Source organism: Gymnoscopelus braueri, assembly GCF_963280865.1.
Source record: "Gymnoscopelus braueri genome assembly, chromosome: 8".
Classification (NCBI taxonomy): domain Eukaryota; kingdom Metazoa; phylum Chordata; class Actinopteri; order Myctophiformes; family Myctophidae; genus Gymnoscopelus; species Gymnoscopelus braueri.
Genome location: NC_137609.1, coordinates 53,826,307 through 53,845,719, shown reverse-complemented (window position 1 = coordinate 53,845,719; position 19,413 = coordinate 53,826,307). Strand labels below are relative to the sequence as shown.

At 41.3% G+C, this 19,413-nt stretch overlaps 1 protein-coding gene across 1 annotated transcript in view; it reads right to left on the bottom strand.

Moving 5' to 3' along the window:
* Nucleotides 1-5,200: 5,200 nt before the first annotated feature.
* The window catches only part of LOC308090935 (low-density lipoprotein receptor-related protein 1-like), a gene marked incomplete at its 3' end in the record, with an annotated part of 16,880 nt that continues 2,667 nt past the window's right edge, over nucleotides 5,201-19,413 (bottom strand). The window contains exons 2-5 of the mRNA XM_080436208.1: nucleotides 7,843-7,875; nucleotides 7,349-7,434; nucleotides 7,116-7,226; nucleotides 5,201-5,233 (exon numbers count right to left, since the gene is read on the bottom strand). Of these exons, the coding sequence (XP_080292334.1) occupies nucleotides 5,201-5,233; nucleotides 7,116-7,226; nucleotides 7,349-7,434; nucleotides 7,843-7,875 (263 nt within the window). The remainder of the gene's footprint in view (nucleotides 5,234-7,115; nucleotides 7,227-7,348; nucleotides 7,435-7,842; nucleotides 7,876-19,413) is intronic.

The window sequence follows — 19,413 nt, the reverse complement described above, 5'->3', positions numbered from 1 at the left end:
TTTTGACATGGAGCCACATCCAGCCTCTTCTTCTCAGAAACTCCTTGGGTGATGTCAAAGTTTCGTTTTAGCGCCCCACGTGGGCCACTCGTATAAAAATAGAATTGGGTCAAAAACGGTCCGGACCGTTTTCGGCACTTCTCGTTTGGATCCTGGATGTGTTAAACTCTGGCATGGAATGTGTTAATTTATGTTCTTAATAAAAATAGCCGCCCATAATACATAGGAAAAGCATCTGCTATTATATTTATTGTTGTCATTTCCAATCATTTCCATTATGTAGCCTATAGGATTATATCCCCATAAAAGTATTCACATTATTTTCACAAGACTCATTGACGAGAAGCGCACCATTCCGGTGGTAACCGGAATGCTCGTCCCAAAACACTTTTTTCGCGGACCTAGGCCGCCGGATTAGACCCGGGGCGAGGGTGTTTTGGGACGAGCGTTCTTCTATTCCATTCCAGTAGAGAGAGAGAGGCGCATGAGAGAAAAAGGACCGGCTAAAGTTTCCTTTTCGCTTCGTATCGTTTGATGAGGAGATAATACAATCATGAAAACACTTATAGAGAACTTTACGTTTTTACAATCGGTTCAGAATTGACTGAGTACGGCTATTTAAGTCAAGGTGCAAAATAGCAGATATCGCATTGCTTCCTTAGTTAACATATGGACACTCCCCCATGTCTAAAATATGCTGGCGAGTCTTATTCCTTAAGTGTTTGCGTTCAGCGCAACTTGCATAATAGGGATTGCGCATAAGATGGTGGCGTTATCACCTAATTACCACCTAAGACGTGGATTTAAGAGACCTTTAATAGGGGCCATAAAGTCATACAGAGTAACACAAGTGAAGCTGAGGTGAATCACCTGGCTGGCAGTGCAGTTGGACATGCACTGCTGGTTGTCAGCTGACCAGTAGGAGTCTGTGGGACAGGAACACTTGTAGCCCCCTCCAGGTGAGAGCAGACACAGGTGACTGCAGCCTCCATTGTTGGTCTGACATGGATGACCAGACACTGCAGGGTGGAGAAAACATGCACACATGTAATGAATATGAGACACACACCTATACGTTACAACAGAGCTTTTCAGACTGTGCCCAAGAAACACCAATGAAAAATGATCTACAGGCTCAGAAGATTCTGCATTGTGATGCAATATGAGATTGTACATCTGTTGTTTTCAGTATTTTATTAATGTAATGGAAAAAAAAAACGCCTATTGCCAGAATAGGGATGCCGGGTTGTTTTTATAGCACTTTACATCATATCATATCATCATATATATATATATATATATATATATATATATATATATATATATATATATATATATATATATATATATATATATATATATATATATATAGCAGCTTGTACATCTGTTGTTTTCATTATTTTATTAATTTAATTGGGGGGCAGTTACTTTTTAGTCACTTTAGTAGTTACTCTTAAGTACTTAAAGTACTTCTACTCAAATTGTAGATCGGTCATTTTAGTGTGTGCACACACACATGCGCGCTTCGTGCTCACATGTACTGAGCGAGCCTGTGTGTGTACACAATCGGTCACTTGTTGGAGCGGCTGGCACCGCTCAAAAAGAAAAAAAAAATCATTGCCAGAATAGGGATGCCGGGTTGTTTTTATAGCACTTTTCAAAACAGATCAGAATAATACACTAACACAATACATAAACGTAATAAAACAGCATGAAGGTAATAATGAGAGTGTTGTATACAGTAGGTTGTACAGACCCTCAGGTTGTCTATAGGGGTGGTACATGTGGATGTCAGATGGATCGTCCAGGTTGCTGATTAGACTGATCTGGTTGGTTCCCTGATTCTTGTTGGCTCTGTAGATGGAGTTGGTCTCCCCGTCTATCCAGTAGATGTGATCCTCAAACAGAGTAATGGCCCTGATGTTGTTTTGACTCACAACTACAGACACACAAAAACAAAAGAGTCAAATTAATATAACATGAATTAACAAAGTATTACAAAGAATATTGTGTGTGTGTGTGTGTGTGTGTGTGTGTGTGTGTGTGTGTGTGTGTGTGTGTGTGTGTGTGTGTGTGTGTGTGTTAGAGCCCTGCAGGGGGCGATGACCGGCCCGACCCCTGGTCCGATAGGTGGCGCAATTTTACAGCTCGAGGCCTATATATTTATTATTAATAATTATTTATTTTTGAGCGTGCTCTTTCAGTGGTGCGCGCAGCAGCTGCACTCTCGCGCTCCGATAAAAACAAACCCATAAGAAGACAAGAACACACACATCACACTAAAAAGTAGTTGTAGTTTTATTAAACGTAACTACTACTATTAAGGTGCGTTCATGGCATGCCTTAAATTGCATGCCAATATAAAGCAAAGAACCAGCTACATTAAGGACAGAGAGGTCTATAAACGTAAAGCCGTTTATCCAACAATAAAAGGGAATGCTGCGATAAAGTCGTTACCAGCAGCAACAAATAAGTAAACAGTAAACAATAAAGCCAAAATACAACTGTTACGTGAGTAAAAAATTGTGTGGAATAAAATTGCGTGATGCCAGTCCAGTATAAACAAAGTGCAACAACAAAAATGCTCAGGCTACTGAGAGAGATGCTAAACAATAAAACAAATAAAATAACTCAGTTATTGAGTGATCCAGTAACAAATAAGTACACTGCTAAATAAGCATATATAGGCTATAGTAGGCTACTAGGCAGATGAATTGGCTGAGGGCTACGTAAACACTAAATGTCATGCAAGCCAAGCTATAAAGGCGTAGTGATCCACCAACAAATAGCAAAAGTAAATTAACATAAAGTTTCACCAACAAAAATTCTCACAAATATTAGTCTTCTAATAGCATTAGGCTACAGACAGAAGAAGCAGAAGCCTAAGCATAGGCCTAATCAAATCAAGTATAGGCCGCAGCGTGTCCTTTGCGTGATCCAGCCAGCAGAAACAAAAGATTACGTCCTTCCTTTCTTTGAGGTAAACTGTGAAGAACAATATTGCAAAAATAGTTCCTGTCCATACACACAAACAAAACCTCTACTCCTCATTTTGAGTCACAACCGGCGTGAAGGTTGAGGTATATTTTGACCTCATCCAGTGGTGACATTCTCCCACTCTGTTTCAAATTCAGCCATTTGTCTTTTTTTTGCTGTTGGTGACAGGGTGTCTGTCACATATGATCCTGCATCTCGTCCTGGGTCACACCTGTTTGATAGGTCGCTATCCAACTCTTTGCATCCGCAGTTTGTCGCAGCAGAATTCCACACACTTCTGGGTGATTTGGGATTTTGCATTAGATGGCACTGGCTTGGTAAGAAATTCAGGCATTGATAATTGTCGGCTTGCGCCAGCAGCAGCACTGCTGCTCGTGCTCGCTGCTCCGCATCCACCATCGACATGTCGCCCTAAATGAGACGTGCCTGATGATCTACTGTTGTATACAAGGACCTGTTTACATTTTCTGCACTGTGCAAAACCAACTTGATCGTTTGTTAGAGTAGTAATTCAATCAAACTGCTTCCAAGCTTCAGATTTTCCTACAGTATTTGTAACTGCTTGGAGCTTCCCGCGAGCCAACTTTTCCTTTATCTTCTGCTTTTCCATTGTTCAACAACATGTGTGTGTGGCCTTTGGTGTGTGTGCTGTGTGTTGGTGTTGGTGTTGTTGTCACGTGACTACTAGGCCAGCACAGTGAGCGCACATGATGAGGATCACTATACCTGGGTTTCACGAGAGGTGGATCACATTACTGCAGGGTGAAATTAACTGCGCAAAATGTTCTTTGAGCCCGAGCCTGGCCCTGATCGTCAAATACAGAAACAGTCCTAGCCCGGCCAGTATTGGCGGACCGGGCCCTGGTCGGGTCCCGACGGGCCTGCAGGGCTCTAGTGTGTGTGTGTGTGTGTGTGTGTGTGTGTGTGTGTGTGTGTGTGTGTGTGTGTGTGTGTGTGTGTGTGTGTGTGTTACCTGTGTGTCTGTTGGTTCCATCCAGGTTGGCAAACACAATGTATTTCTCCTCGTAGTCACTCCAGTAGATGTGATCGTTGATGTAGTCTAACGTCAGGCCGTAGGGCTCGGAGATCTTATCCTTCACGATGACTGTCCTGTTGGTGCCGTCCATCCCCATCCTCTCTATGTGGGGGTTGTTGTCACTTATGTCTGACCAGTACAAGTATCTGTCAGGGAGACACTGTGTCAGGGTCACTATTCACAACTAATCACACATACAGTACTGTACAGTACTAGTGGACATACAATATGATGAAGAGTTCATACAAGGGTTATTGTTATAGTTAACTAAAACTAATGAAATAACACAAACTACAATAAAAAAAAGAAGAAAAACACATTTTAATTAACTGAAATAAAAAACAAGTCTTTATAACAAACTGTATTGTGTGTTTACAAAACTAACGAAAATCATAGAGAAAATGTCCTTAGTTTTAGTCTTTGTCAATAGCCATTATGTTACTTCATACATAGTAAAAAAAGACAGATCTACAAGCTCACAACACAATCTGCTATTTTCAGCATTCTTCTGAGCTTTTTTAGTCTTGCCCAACATTGCAATAAAAAACTACATACAAACCCTAACATGTATTAAACAAACTAAAATTTAAAACAAAAACATTAAAAAAAAATATATATATGAAAAAACAACCTTATTGGTTCATAGATGGATGGTACAAAAAAACATGTAGATGTTTATGATTTGTTTTAGTGTACTTAAATGGTGCATTTTTTATGCAAAGTGCTTTACATACGTAGGTTAAGGGGGAGTTTTTCGTTGCCACTGTCGCAAAATTGCTTGCTCAGGGTGGGACTGTCGGGTCTCTGCTCTACATGTAAAGTGTCTTGAGACAACTTGTTGTGATTTGCCACTTTAATTACATTTAATTGAATTGAATTGAGGTGTCATATGTTTGGAGTTTACCTCATAGGAGCTCCAGAAAGCACAGGCAATCACAAAAAAAAGTATTCCACACTCAATTTAGAGCACTTTTCAGTGAGTCACAACTTACATGGTACATTTGAAATTGTTCTTGTACTACAATATTATTATATGCAAACAATGTACTGCATATGAATCATTTCAGTGACTTCTTCAACTTCTTAAACTAAGATCAGCAAGAGGAACAGATTACGATGCTACGTTAGTCTTGTGTAGCCAGACAACTATTCCACGATCTCTGAATGCTATAAAGAGTGTGGATCCACGATCTCTGAATGCTATAAAGAGTGTGGAACAACAAATCAGAGAAAGGAGGCTGTTTGTCATTTCCGTTCACAGAAATACTTTACAGTTAATATTAGAATTTCCATTTCTGATAAGCAGCAAGCTATATATGCTTCGATAACTTTGATTTAGGACTAATTTGTACTAAACAAAAGTGGGGAGGAGGCGTCACATCTGCTTTATCCTCTGATCATTTTCAGAGCTTTCGTGCTCCAGACTGTATGACGGAAGCATTTGAAAATTGTGTGAGGCAACAGTCTGGCTCGCGAGACTAACGCAAAGGCATCCGTTTTATGTATTCTTGTATCCATGGTGTTTCATAGGATGGTTGATAAATTCAGTGGCCCTCATTTATCAACAGAGCGTAAAAAACTGCTTATATTTTTCCATAAATGCGGCCGTACACCAACGTCGAAGTCACATTTATCAAAGGATCCTATACAGCCAATCCTAGCTTACATCAGGTCGGAGCTTTGATAAATCTCACGTCTGAAAACGAGCGTCATTTAAATAACACATCCTTAAATATTCTCAAAACGCCCCGATTTTACGACATGAAGAACCAGAATATGACCAAACAAAGCATGGAAAGCCAATAAGAAAGAGTTTTTTTGACCAACGTCAGGATATATTGATAAATGCCGAAAGTTGCGGTGATCTCGCCGTACGCTCATTATTTGGTCTGCACCGCGCTGATAAATGAAGGCCAGTGTGAGGTTCATGATGTCACCACAGTCAACTCAACTCAACTCAACTCAAATTTTATTTATAGAGCACATTACAATGACCAAGGCCAACCAAAGTGCTATACAACACATCAAAACAACAATGTTACAATTTATAAAGTGCAAAAATACGATATAAAATACAAAATAGTGAAAATACAAGTGGCGATTAAAAAAAAGCGTAGCAGAAAATAGTGAGGTAGAGACAATAGTTGTGGTGTAACTGTTTAACTGTGTTCAAAGGCCAGGGAGAAGAAGTAGGTCTTTAATAGTGATTTAAAAATGGCTATGGACTGAGAGGCTCTTATATTAAAAGGAAGGCTATTCCAGAGCCTCAGGGCGGCCCCAGCGAAGGCTCGGTCGCCTCTAGACCTTTTGTTAAAGTGCTCTTACCCGTAGCGTACATCCACAGCCATGGACCATGGCCAGTCCAGACCGGTGTTGACCAGGGCTGCTCTGTACGACCCGTTTAGTTTGGACACCTCTATGGTGTCACTGTCACACCAGTACAGGTTACCTCCCACCCAATCAACAGCCAGACTGGTTGGGTCTCTGATCAACGTGTTGTGAAGGACCTGTCAATGAACCATACATTTTGAATATACTCACCATGTTTTATTGTTATAGTTTGTATACAATTCTTTCGGCATTGTTTTGCCTTATTTCCTTAATAGGATATTTTAGCTTTCTTTGCACATATTTTCAAGATTTTGAATGTTTCTTTTCAAAAACAGATGATCTAAGAGCTTTGCATCACGACGCTGTGAGCTTGTAGATCTGTTTTATTTGCTTTTTTAATTTTTTTATTTTAGAGTTCATAAAGAGCACATGTTTTGTACACTGACTCAGTGGTTCCCAAACTTTTTAGTTTGAAACCCAAAAGATACATTTATGTCTCCCTGGGACCCAAACTATAGTGAAAATAGACGATTTATAAGCTCACTACGGGTTGCGATGCGACACTACTTTATTATTATAAACACTACTATTATAATTATATAACATTATATAGAATTATAATAAATAAAAAAAAACTAGGATATTTACTCAGGACTCATGATAATGGGTCTGTATTTACATTATATAAGTATTGTTCATTTGGTTTCCCTTCCCTGTCATTCATCCTCATGGTTCTCATTGTCACACTGACCTGGACGTCACTGCCACTGATGTGCATGCGACTGATCATCCTGGACCCTTCTATCCAGTAGATCATCTGCTGCTGATAGTCAAAGTCCAGAGCCTGTGCTTCCCTCAAGTCCTGTCACACCACAGCATTGTGTTAGTCTCAGACAGGAATACATTCCAGCATGTCTAAAGCAGTGTGTGTAGAATATTGTATAGGATTACATAGGGTGTGTTGTTATGTCCAATGTTTTTCACCTGTTTGAGCTCTGTGGAGCTGGAGCCGTCCAAGTTGATCTTCATCAGGTTGAAATAGTTGGCCACGATGAGGAAGGGCTCCACCTCTGGAGAAAGTGAGACGTTATTTGAGTTGGTTTACATTTTAAAATGTAAACCATCTCTCTCTCTCTCTCTCTCTCTCTCTCTCTCTCTCTCTCTCTCTCTCTCTCTCTCTCTCTCTCTCTCTCTCTCTCTCTCTCTCTCTCTCATATAACATTTAGATACATAAATAACATTATAAATGTAGTTATTAATCACCATCTTTGAAAATGTTGTGATGTGTTTCCTCCCTTCATGTCAAACCACTGACACAGTGAAGCTGCTGTATTTACTGACTGACCTTTTTATTCACTTTAAATACAAAATGTCACCATATTTAACTGGTTCAAATGTGACAGGACAGACAGACAGACAGACAGACAGACAGACAGACAGACAGACAGACAGACAGACAGACAGACAGACAGACTTACCTGTTGTGGTGTGTGTTGGTTCAACCTGGAGAGCTGATGAGAAACATAAACAACTAAATGAGCTTCAGTGTAACAGCTGGTTGGTTGTGGTTGTGGTTTATCTGTTTAAATACAGGACATGATGTCCTTTTTTTCTACTGTTTGCTGCTATTTATGTGACATTCACAGGGTGGGAATGAGGAACTGGGATGTATATCAGAACTCACATAAAACTATCAAACTAGAGCATACAGATCCCCGCCAGGCCGGGTTGTCTAACCAGGCCTGTGTCAGTCGTGGGGTGCAGCTGTCTAGCATGTGTAGCGCCCCCTATGGGTGTAAGTGCAATCACTTTTGGCTCGGTGTTGTTTAGGGGCTCCTAAATGTGTGATTCACATTTGGAGCTGATGGGGGCGCTGTGTTCATGATCTGTGACATTTTGTGCAAAACGGGCCCCTCCCACAAACCATGGCCGAAGATCCTTTAATATGGCTTTTATAATGCCTGTTATAGGGCCACCACAGGGATGATTTGAATAATGTGGGGTGAAGGTTCCTCCTTGGCCTACTACTGGAACCTGGGAGTGAGCGTGCAATATTTCATGCCGGTCGGTCCAGCGGTGACTGAGATTATCTGTTCACAGACATACAGGCAGACAGACATTAAAATGACAGCATTACATTACATTAGATTACAGTCATTTAGCAGACGCTTTTATCCAAAGCGACTTACAATAAGTGTATTCAACATAGGTAGGGAACGAAAACTACTAATCACCAGAAGTCTTTAGTGCATTTTCTGCAAAAACAAGCAACCAAGAGTATACCTAGCGCTAAGGTAAAAGTGCAATATATCAGCTACCTATTTCCTTAAACAGATGAGACAAAATAGCTAAATCAAATGAGCATGAGCTAAAACAAATAAGTGTATCGACTAAACAAGATCCAATAAACAATCCAATAATCCAATAAACAATACAGCAATAGAAAACAAGCGTTCGTACAACTAGTTAACAACAAGTAGGTCAGGCAGAGAGGAAGGGTAGTGTTTCCTGAAGAGGTGGGTTTTCAGTCTGCGGCGAAATATGGGCAGTGACTCTGCTGTCCTAACATCAGTGGGAAGTTCATTCCACCACTGTGGGGCCAGAACAGAAAAGAGTCGTGACCGTGTGGATCGGCCAGAAGGACCCTTGAGTGACGAGGCAATCAGTCGCCCCGAGGTGGCAGACCGAAGTGGTCGGGCAGGGGTGTAGGCATCGACCATAGCCCGGAGGTAGGAAGGAGCTGTTCCTTTCACTGCCCTATAGGCTAGCACCAGGGTTTTGAACTGGATGCGAGCCGCTACGGGGAGCCAGTGTAGAGAGCGGAGAAGGATGGTTGTGTGGGAGAACTTGGGGCGGTTGAACACCAGACGAGCCGCAGCTTTCTGAACAAGCTCCAGGGGTTTGATGGCGGATGCCGGAGCACCAGCAAGGAGGGAGTTGCAGTAGTCCAGGCGGGAGATGACGAGAGCCTGGATGAGCACCTGGGCTGCCTTCTCCGTGAGGAAGGGGCGAATCCTCCTGATGTTGTAGAGCAGGAATCTGCAGGACCTCGTCACTGATGCGATGTTTGCCGAGAACGTCAGTTGATCGTCCAGGGTCACACCCAGATTCTTCGCAGTCCGAGTTGAGGTCACCACAGCATTATCAATGGTGATGGCCATGTCTCGATGCGGACAGCCCTTCCCCGGGAGGAACATCACGTCAACGACAGCATGTTCACATGAATTCAACAAATTGAATACAGTTCTTAATGTTGAATTCAACAACTGGCCGTCGACTAGCCATTGATTCGAGCCAATCAGCAAGCAGTAGGGTTTTAAGTTGGAGAAGTGACGTGGGGTGGAAGTTTGTCCTGATCACTTTTTCATCTGGACTGTCAAGAATCTACTGAAAAACTACTTAGATCTGGTCTGCCTCTAATCACTGTCACACATTAAAGTAAAGACTGCAAAGCTCACTGATAAAGGTATACTGTAGATTTCCAAAAGGTGGGCGATCACAGCTAGAGCCAGCCTACAGGCTATTTGAATCAAATGCACTGTCAGACAAGCCCACTTAGGACCCATTCAGCCTGAAGTATGAGCCCCACCTCGACATGTTGGCTGGGATATTATTATATGAGACTCCATACTGCTGTGTATAAATATATGTGACCAGTCTGTGTACCATGATGAACCACACATACAATAACACAACAGATAACAACCAAATGCCATTAATAAGACCTCATGCTTGTACTGTCATGTAGTGGTTCTCAAAGTGAGGTCCGGAGAACAGGGAAGGTTCCGGGGGGTCCCCAGCTAAATGATTGACAGTTACAATAGCAACCAAATGGACCCTTACGGTCTATTTGGTTCCATTTGTACACTCTCATAGTATAAGGGGGTCCTTGAAATAAAAACAAAACAAAACAAAACAAAACATGCCAATGAATTCACTATGACACACACACACACACACACACACACACACACACACACACACACACACACACACACACACACACACACACACACCTGCCTGCCATGACGGGCACGATGACACAATGTAACTCTATAAATACAATACTGACGATAAAAAGTAACTCTATTAAAATATTAAATTCAATATGTAATGAAGCCACGCTCAGGAAAGAAAAAAAAAGCTGAAGACAGAGGTGTCTGTATTATGTGAATGGACTTTACACATTTAGGGGCCATCGGTAGCTGAGTGGTTAAAGTGTGTACCATGTAGACTTTGATGTCACTCCCTGACTCTCCCCTGCTTACTATCTCTACACTGTGGACTATGTCAATAAAGAATAGAATAAAGCAGAACAAGCCCCACATAGGCCATACATTTTAACTTAACATTATGAATAGACCATACATTTTAACTTAACATTATGAATAGACCATACATTTTAACTTAACATTATGGATAGGCAATACATTTTAACTTAACATTATGAATAGACCATACATTATAACTTAACGTTATGAATAGACCATACATTTTAACTTAACATTATGAATAGACCATACATTTTAAAGGCATACTAGGTAACGTTTTCAACAAAACTAAAGTTAAATTGTATATCTTTTGTGAGTGGCAAAAGTTTCACAACACCCACTCCATGAATTTCACCCCCGGAAGCCTTTTATTTATATATTTACTATTGAACGGTGAAGGGGGGGACTTTCCCGGAGAAATGACGTCATCTGGCCGGAAAACGGAGGCGGAAATGCACTGGTTTCCTGTTTGGCCAGGAACTAACGCAACGGTTTCCTGTTTGGCCAGGAACTATCGCGCTAATAACAAAAAGGAACCTCACGCTGATTTTAAGAGAATGTAGGATTGGAAGATCGAAAAAGAACAGAAAAAGAAAGCACAGCTCATGGTAACTAATGCTCCACTGGCTAAGAGAAACGATCTGTAGATAGTATAAAACAATTAAAAGATCGCTTTTTGAAACGCTTCCGGTGAAAACGAATGGAATTCTGGGTAATCGAGGACTAAGGAAATTGTATGCAGTGACGGTAGTGACCAGCAGAGGTTGCTAAAAATCGTTATTTATGATTCTGCATTGTACAACTTTAACTTAACATTATGAATAGACCATACATTTTAACTTAACGTTATGAATAGACCATACATTTTAACTTAACATTATGACTAGACCATACATTTTAACTTAACATTATGAATAGACCATACATTTTAACTAAACATTATGAATAGACCATATATTTTATCTTAACATTATAAATACACCACGGCATAACTCTAATCAACCTAATGTATTATCATGGATGTTTTCAGAGTCAAGTAGCATCATATCACTGCTGCTGTGAATTGCTGCTGTGAATTCACTGTTAGTGTACCATTCACCCCCCATCACCAACAGACACATCCACAACACCCCCCCCCAAAAAAAAAAAGCAACAGCTTGCCCCTCCCCTCCCCTCACCTCCCCTCACCCTGTCTGCTGTATACCTCTCCCCAAGAGGAAAATAGCAAGAGGCGCATTCTCCGGTTTACTTCCCGTTTCTCCTATTTTCTGCGTGACGTAGGTGGACACCTTTTTAGGAGACAGGAAGCAAGTTGGAGTCTATTTGATTCCAATGGAAGAGTCAACGTGAACACAGCTTCTGAACCATTCTTTAGCTCCATGGTCACTGAACTAAATATTGGACCCGATCGTCACAAGACACAAAATATGCACGATTTTCATACTAAAATGCCTTTTTTTTTTACACAAATTAGGAGAAAATCTACTTTGTTATCCACCTTTCTCTATCCTAGCAACACACTCTCGCGGGATCTGGGAAGATATCTGAAAAGTCCATCTGCAGTCTGACAGACGAGACATAGAGGGCTCTGTCTGTCCCTTATATTATATTGTATTATTATATTAGATTTGAACTCTATGCTCTGTCCCCATAAGATGTTCTAAAAACTAATAAACTGAGATTCTATATGTGAATGTGGTAGGCCTACGTGAAATCATTATGGACATTTCAAAAATTAAATAAAATGTGTGTTCCAATGCTCAATAATATCATTTTCCATTATTAACTGTCTTGGTTGATGGGGTATGATTTGGGAATCATGACATTTTGTTAAACATTCATGCTAAACACATTATAGTCTATAGTGGTAAAATATATACCTTATAAATAAAAGGACCTGTTTCAATGTTGAGCAGAATTAGGAGCATATCTAGCAGAAGATATGACTGAATAATACGTGTGAGTTTGTGGTGGGATTTTTTGGGGTTTCTTTAAAATCATCTTTGCCAATAACAGTGCACTTTCAAACAATGTAAAGCATTTATTTTCTTTAATGAAGAAAATACACAAATACACATCCACATGACGTTGTCAGCCAGGGAGAGGGGAGGGGGAGGGTGGTGGGATGGTCGGGGGAGAAGACAACCACGCCTACTTAGGAGACCATTTGTAGGATTTGTGTACTACTTCGCCTCTAGTGGCTCCAATGGAGAATGTGTATCTTTCTATATTAACAATCTTTGCCTCTCCTTCCACCCCCTCTCTCACCACAGGAAGCAGTAGTTTGTCTGCTTCTGCTTCAAACCCCTCCCCCCTCCCTCCCTCAACACACACACACACACACACACACACACACACACACACACACACACACACACACACACACACACACACACACACACACACACACACACACACACACACACACACACACACACACACACACACACACACACACACACACAGCCAATCTACACCAAAGAATATGTGCACACACGCACACACACGGGACCCGCGTAGCCGCGCGCCTGGTGTAGCCTGTATCATTGATATCAATTTGGAGAAATTGGAGACAAATGTGCCTGCCTAACTGCCGATCTACACCAGACTTTTCAAAGCGAGCGTATGCGTGGCACGTACAGTGCGGTTGTTTAGATCCAATAAAAAAAAACTAGGATACCGGCTACACCAGGCGCGCGGACACGCGAGTCCCGCATACGCACTCTTTAAAACAAGGACTGGATCTAAAAGTGCGTGTGTATACAGTATATGCGTGTGTGTGCGTGTGTGCGAACATTATCTGGTGTAAATCGGCCGTAAGGCCCAGTCAGAACCCACTTCAGGCCATATGGGCAAATGGGGCCCATGTGGAACCTGCAGACAAGCCCACTTGGGTCCCATAATTTCAAAAGAATGCGTTTAAGCCTTAAAGGGACATCTCCCTTTCAAACATGTTTGGGGTCATTTGAACGTCTACTCTGGCTTTTGTGAGGACCCCAGGCAGCTTTTAGGTTGCTTGATTCAGTATTTATATATTTGATATTCATTTTGACAGACACGACCCCTTCCTATATACAAACCCATTGTAACTTCAATTCAATTCAATTCAATTCAATTCAATTCAATTCAATTTTATTAAAGTCTGAAATCACAACAAGTTGTCTCAAGACACTTTACATGTAGAGCAGAGACCCTACATTGTCCCACCCTGAGCAAGCAATTTTGTGACAGTGGCAACAAAAAACTCCCCCTTTAGTAAGGCGGGAAATTGATACGATAGTGCACTTGGTGATACAAGCGCGAAATTTGGCACAGATGACCTTCATATGACCCTAATTGATAATCAATCACTGGCCACACAGAATTCTTAAGATTTCAAGATGGCCACCATCAGTTTTCAAAATGGCTGCAACTGGGCCAATGTTTTGGACTATATCACTTTGCTGGGGCTTATTTTAATATATGAGAATATGTTCTGGAGGTATTTCTACCAAGTACGATAAAAAATAACATTAGGTTCCAATATGGCGGCATGTTTTCCAATATGGCTGCCAATAAATTGCAGAAATGTGCACCTGCTTATGGTTTATCCACATGAGCTTGTAGTACATGTATTTGTATTAATGACCATACACAGAATCCATTTATGGAACATTTGAAAGTGATTTATTAGCTTGGTAAAGCTTAGTGCTTACTTTTTGTTTTGTTATCAAGTCATCATAAACACATTCTCATTTACAATGGTGGCTGGGCAAGTGACAGGCCAGTGTAATAGCAACTGCAACCACAGAGGGGTGTGCAGATAAGTTCAAACTTAAAGCATTTGCAGTGTCCAGAACAAGTTTTTTTACATCCACATCGTGTCAGCTTCTGGCAAACAGGACTGCACAAGAGTGACTGGCCCCATATGTCCTGCTTGGAATGCACTTCACTTGCATTCACTTCCTTGTAGGAACTACTTCTATGAAGTTCTATCGTACATGAGTACTCCTCAACTCCTCAATGACTTGCATATGTTTATCATTTATTTTATTGCAACTTATTGCAGGTGTTGAACCTAATTTGGAGAAGTTGTCTGCCATGCTGATTTTTTTCCCTTTCCATGGAAGGACGAAACTGTGTGGCATCCCCTGAATGCATGAAAGAAGCAAAGACCTGATGACTTTGATTCAATAGCTGATGCAATTTCATGAACAGGGATCCATCTGAGATCCTTCCCTCCTTCCAAAGGCAATCCACAGCTTATTCAAGCCAAGTCTTTGAACAAGTGAACCTGTTATGTCAACAATGTCAGTATCTGAGGCAGAGCTGCAGAGGATAGCATCTGACACATCATGATTCGCAGCTCAGATACTAGGCCTGACCTCGACTAAGTCGACTAGTCGACTGGTTAGTCGCGGGGAGTCCGAGTCGACTGTGTGTCTCTTAGTCGAATCTAGTCGAAAAAAAAAAAAAAAGAGGTCTACACCTGCAGCCACACGTAACTTCCACTTTATTCTTCTTATTCCTCGTCTTTGTATTGGTATTGTTTGTGTTGGAGTGCCTCAGTGCGGCTGCAGAGTTCATGTGCAACCTCTTCCAGAGAGAGATAGAGACACTAGAAACTCTGCTGGAGACACAAAACAAACTGTGTTTTTTTTTTTTTTTTAATATTAGTCGACTGCCTGTCGACTATTGGCAATTAGTCGCCAATTAGATTCGACTAAACAAATCCTTAGTCGGGGACAGGCCTATCAGATACTGACGTTGTTGTCAAAGCAGTTGCACTTGTTCATATTAAGTAAGTCTGAGACTTATTGTCAGTATCAGCTGAGAACGCAGGGGTCTTTTGACCCCCTGGTATTGCTGAGGTGGAGTGCCACACTCACCGTACCTACTCATACACTGATCCTGATCGAACCCATGACCATGTTATCCGAAGGTGAAAGCTCTACCGACTGAGCTACCCAGACACAAAGACTTGGCTTGAAAAAGCTGTCAAAGGACCTCAGATGGATCCCCCTTCATGAAAATGCATCAGCTATAGAGACACACGGGGACTACAAATTTCACGCCCACTTTTGAGACAGCGCCGCTACTCGAGGTCCGTTAGAACGATGAACTGCAGCTGCCAATGCAATCCCTATGAGAGGATATGAGAATTAGCCTACTTTTGAAATATTCCTACATTAACTGGAGACGATATTGATTTAAATAAAAATATGTTTCCAAATGTATGGAGTGTCTTTGTCAACATATCTTCTTGTTCTCTTAATAGTTGATGTGTTTCACATTTAATTTGCCACTTTAACGAGTTACCCATAATGCTAACACAGCAGAGGGTAGACAGCAGACAGGCATTTCAGTGACATCACTGTCTTTACGAGCGCCGAGCGCCGACCGACAGCGTACCCACTGTAGAGGCAGGAGAGGCGGTCGCCTGCCCAACTAAGGTCTCGCCTCCCCTAAAAAAATAAATAACCCGAAAATGTGTCATTGCGTGCTTATTGTCCTCAAAGTCACGCATCCAACAAGCTTTGAACTGAGCAGATTGGACCTTCTGTTCCAGAGATAATGACCAAAACCTATTGAAAACGGCCACTTTCGCCAGTTTTCTGGGTATTGAAAACCTCAAGGGATGCGTCCGTGATGCGACCACTTAAAGTCTGGATCTCCGATGCTAGCGGTTTTGACATACTGATGGAGTATATTATAGTATATTGTGGGTAGTATATCGAGATGAAAGATATGGGACATTAAAAAGGACAAATTAAACAAATGGGACAGATTATTAGAACACAAAAAAAATCGCTACAGCCTCAGTAGTTAACCAGTGAAATGACGGTATTTTACAATGCCTCTCATAGAGATTGCATTGAGAGCTGCAGTTCATCTTTCTAACGGACCCCGAGTGTCAAAAGTGGGCGTGGATTTGTAGGCCTTCCGCTTCCGGCCGTGTGTCTCTATTGGATCAAAGTTATCAGGTCTTTGCTTCTTTCATGCGTTCAGCAGATGCCATACAGTTTTGTCCTTCCACGGAAAGAGAAAAAGGTCAGCACCTGTTTGATAAAATATCCCTATATATATCTAGGTTTTTGTATTTATTGGTGAACATATTGAAAATATGCCTATGAATTGAATACCAAGGCCCTCATTGGAAACAAGTCCGCAAGGACTTTTATGAACGGACCTGTTAGACAAAGTATTTTAAATGTAACTGTGCTGTTTTACATTTTTTGCCTAATAAAATATTCAATCAATCAATCAAAAAGTCTGTTGCCCTAGGTCATTAAAAAGCTACCAAATCACTTTAAAATGTGCTATAAATGGATTCTGTGTATGGTAATTAATACAAATACATGTGCTACAAGCTCATGTGAATGTACATTTATGCAATTTATCGGCAGCCATATTGGAAAATATGCTGCCATATTGGAATCTGATGTTATTTTTTTTATCTCACTTATAGAAATACCTCCAGAACATATTCTCTTATATTAAAATAAGGGGGAAATCAAAGATTTACAGCCCCAGCAAAGTGATATAGTACAAAATGTTGGTCCAGTTGCAGCCATTTTGAAAACTGGTGGTGGCCATCTTGAAATCTTAGGATTTTTGCGTGGCCAGAGGTTGATTATCAATTAGGGTCATATGAAGGTCATCTGTGCCAAATTTTTCGCTTGTATCACCAAGTGCACTATTGTGTATTGAAAACGGCAATTTCCCGCCGTACTACTTAACTGGAAGAAACGTCAGGCAGACCAAGGCTCTAGGGTGGGCGGCCATGCTTCGTCTGGGGTGTTCACAAAAGCCCGAGCAGACATTCACATGACCCCAATCATGTTTGAAAGTGAAATATTCCTTTAATATGGGCCCCACATAAACATGTTGGCTGGAATATTATTATATTAGACTCCATAATAGGCTTTGTATAAATATATGTGACCTGCCTGTGTACCATGATGAACCACACACACAATAACACAACAGTGTGTGTACCATGATGAACCACACACACAATAACACAACAGTGTGTGTACCATGATGAACCACACACACAATAACACAACAGTGTGTGTACCATGATGAACCACACACACAATAACACAACAGTGTGTGTGTATCATGATGAACCACACACACAATAACACAACAGTGTGTGTACCATGATGAACCACACACACATTAACACAACAGTGTGTGTACCATGATGAACCACACACACAATAACACAACAGTGTGTGTACCATGATGAACCACACACACAATAACACAACAGTGTGTGTACCATGATGAACCACACACACAATAACACAACAGTGTGTGTACCATGATGAACCACACACACAATAACACAACAGTCCACATGGATAAAAAAAAACTCAAACAACCAAATACCATTATAAGACCTCATGCATGTACTGTCATGCAGTGGTTCTCAAAGTGGGGTCCGGAGATCTCCAGGGGACCCCCAGTACCCCCAGGGGTCCTTGGAGGGGTCCAGGGTATCCCCAGCTAAATGATGGACAGTTACAGAAGGAACCAAATGGACGCTTATAGATCTGTAACTCTGGGAGTGTACAAATAGAACCAAATGGAACATTACGGGTACATTTGGTTCCATTTGAACACTCAAGGGGGTCCTTGAAATTAAAAGGTTTGAGAACTAGTGTTCTAATGTAAATTCACACACTGTACGGTAGAGACCTAGTTTCAACCATGAGCATCACAACAAAACAAAACAAAAAGTCAAAACAAACATCTTTCATGGTGTTCATGATGATGACAATATGTACTGTATATACTGTTACACTGAGCATAATTCACACAATATACATCTGTACATGTCAATGAATCCACTATGACACACACACACACACACGCACGCACGCACGCACGCACGCACGCACCAGTGTTTCCGTTAGCCGGTATTTACCGGCCATTGACCGATAAAATGTTTAATTGGCCGTTAATTATAAACATCCCCGGCCACCTTGGCCGTCTGGGAAAATGCTGTTAACACTAGCATGACTGGGGTTTCATTATCACACACACTGCCTGATTTGGGGATCAAAAACGGTCTTTTTGATCCCCAAATCAGGCTATTCTATTGGTCACTGTCTCCCCTCTGTTTTCCAGACGAGCTCACACCTTCTCCCCCACACAGTGGGGGTTCCATTGTCTTCTAAATAGCTATTAACATTTCAATTGCACTCTGCTCAGTCAGTGAGCTCACATTACATTCTGTATGTAAAATCGTTATAAAAAAAAGCGTATAAAACAGTGCGATCTGTAGCGTCACATTAAACTCTTCAGTGAAACATGGAGCCTATATGAACGCTGAAGCCACATGCCACAAAACACATGGATATCTCTTGACAAACCAATATTATTATTATTCATAATAATAATATTCACATTATTGTCTGAGCGTAAAGCTCTCATTCTATCAGCTGTCCACGTCGCTGACAAACACGTCTCCTCCCTGTCAGCGCAACAAGTGAACATATCACTATGTTCCACAAATGTGCTCATTCCTGCTCTACTCCTGCGCTAAATATCTGATCTACAAACATAAAACAGTCGCTAGCTGCCTGACGAGCCCTATGCTTGTAGATCAGATCTGTTGGCACAGCATTAGAAAACAGTGCGATCTGTAGCGAACACATCGGTATGCTTCACACATGTGCTCAATCCTGCGCAAAATATCTGATCTTCAAGTATAAAACAGTTGCTGCGTGACAAGCTGTATGCTTGTAGATCCTATCTTTTTCCACCGCTTTGCAGTGAAGAGGGTTG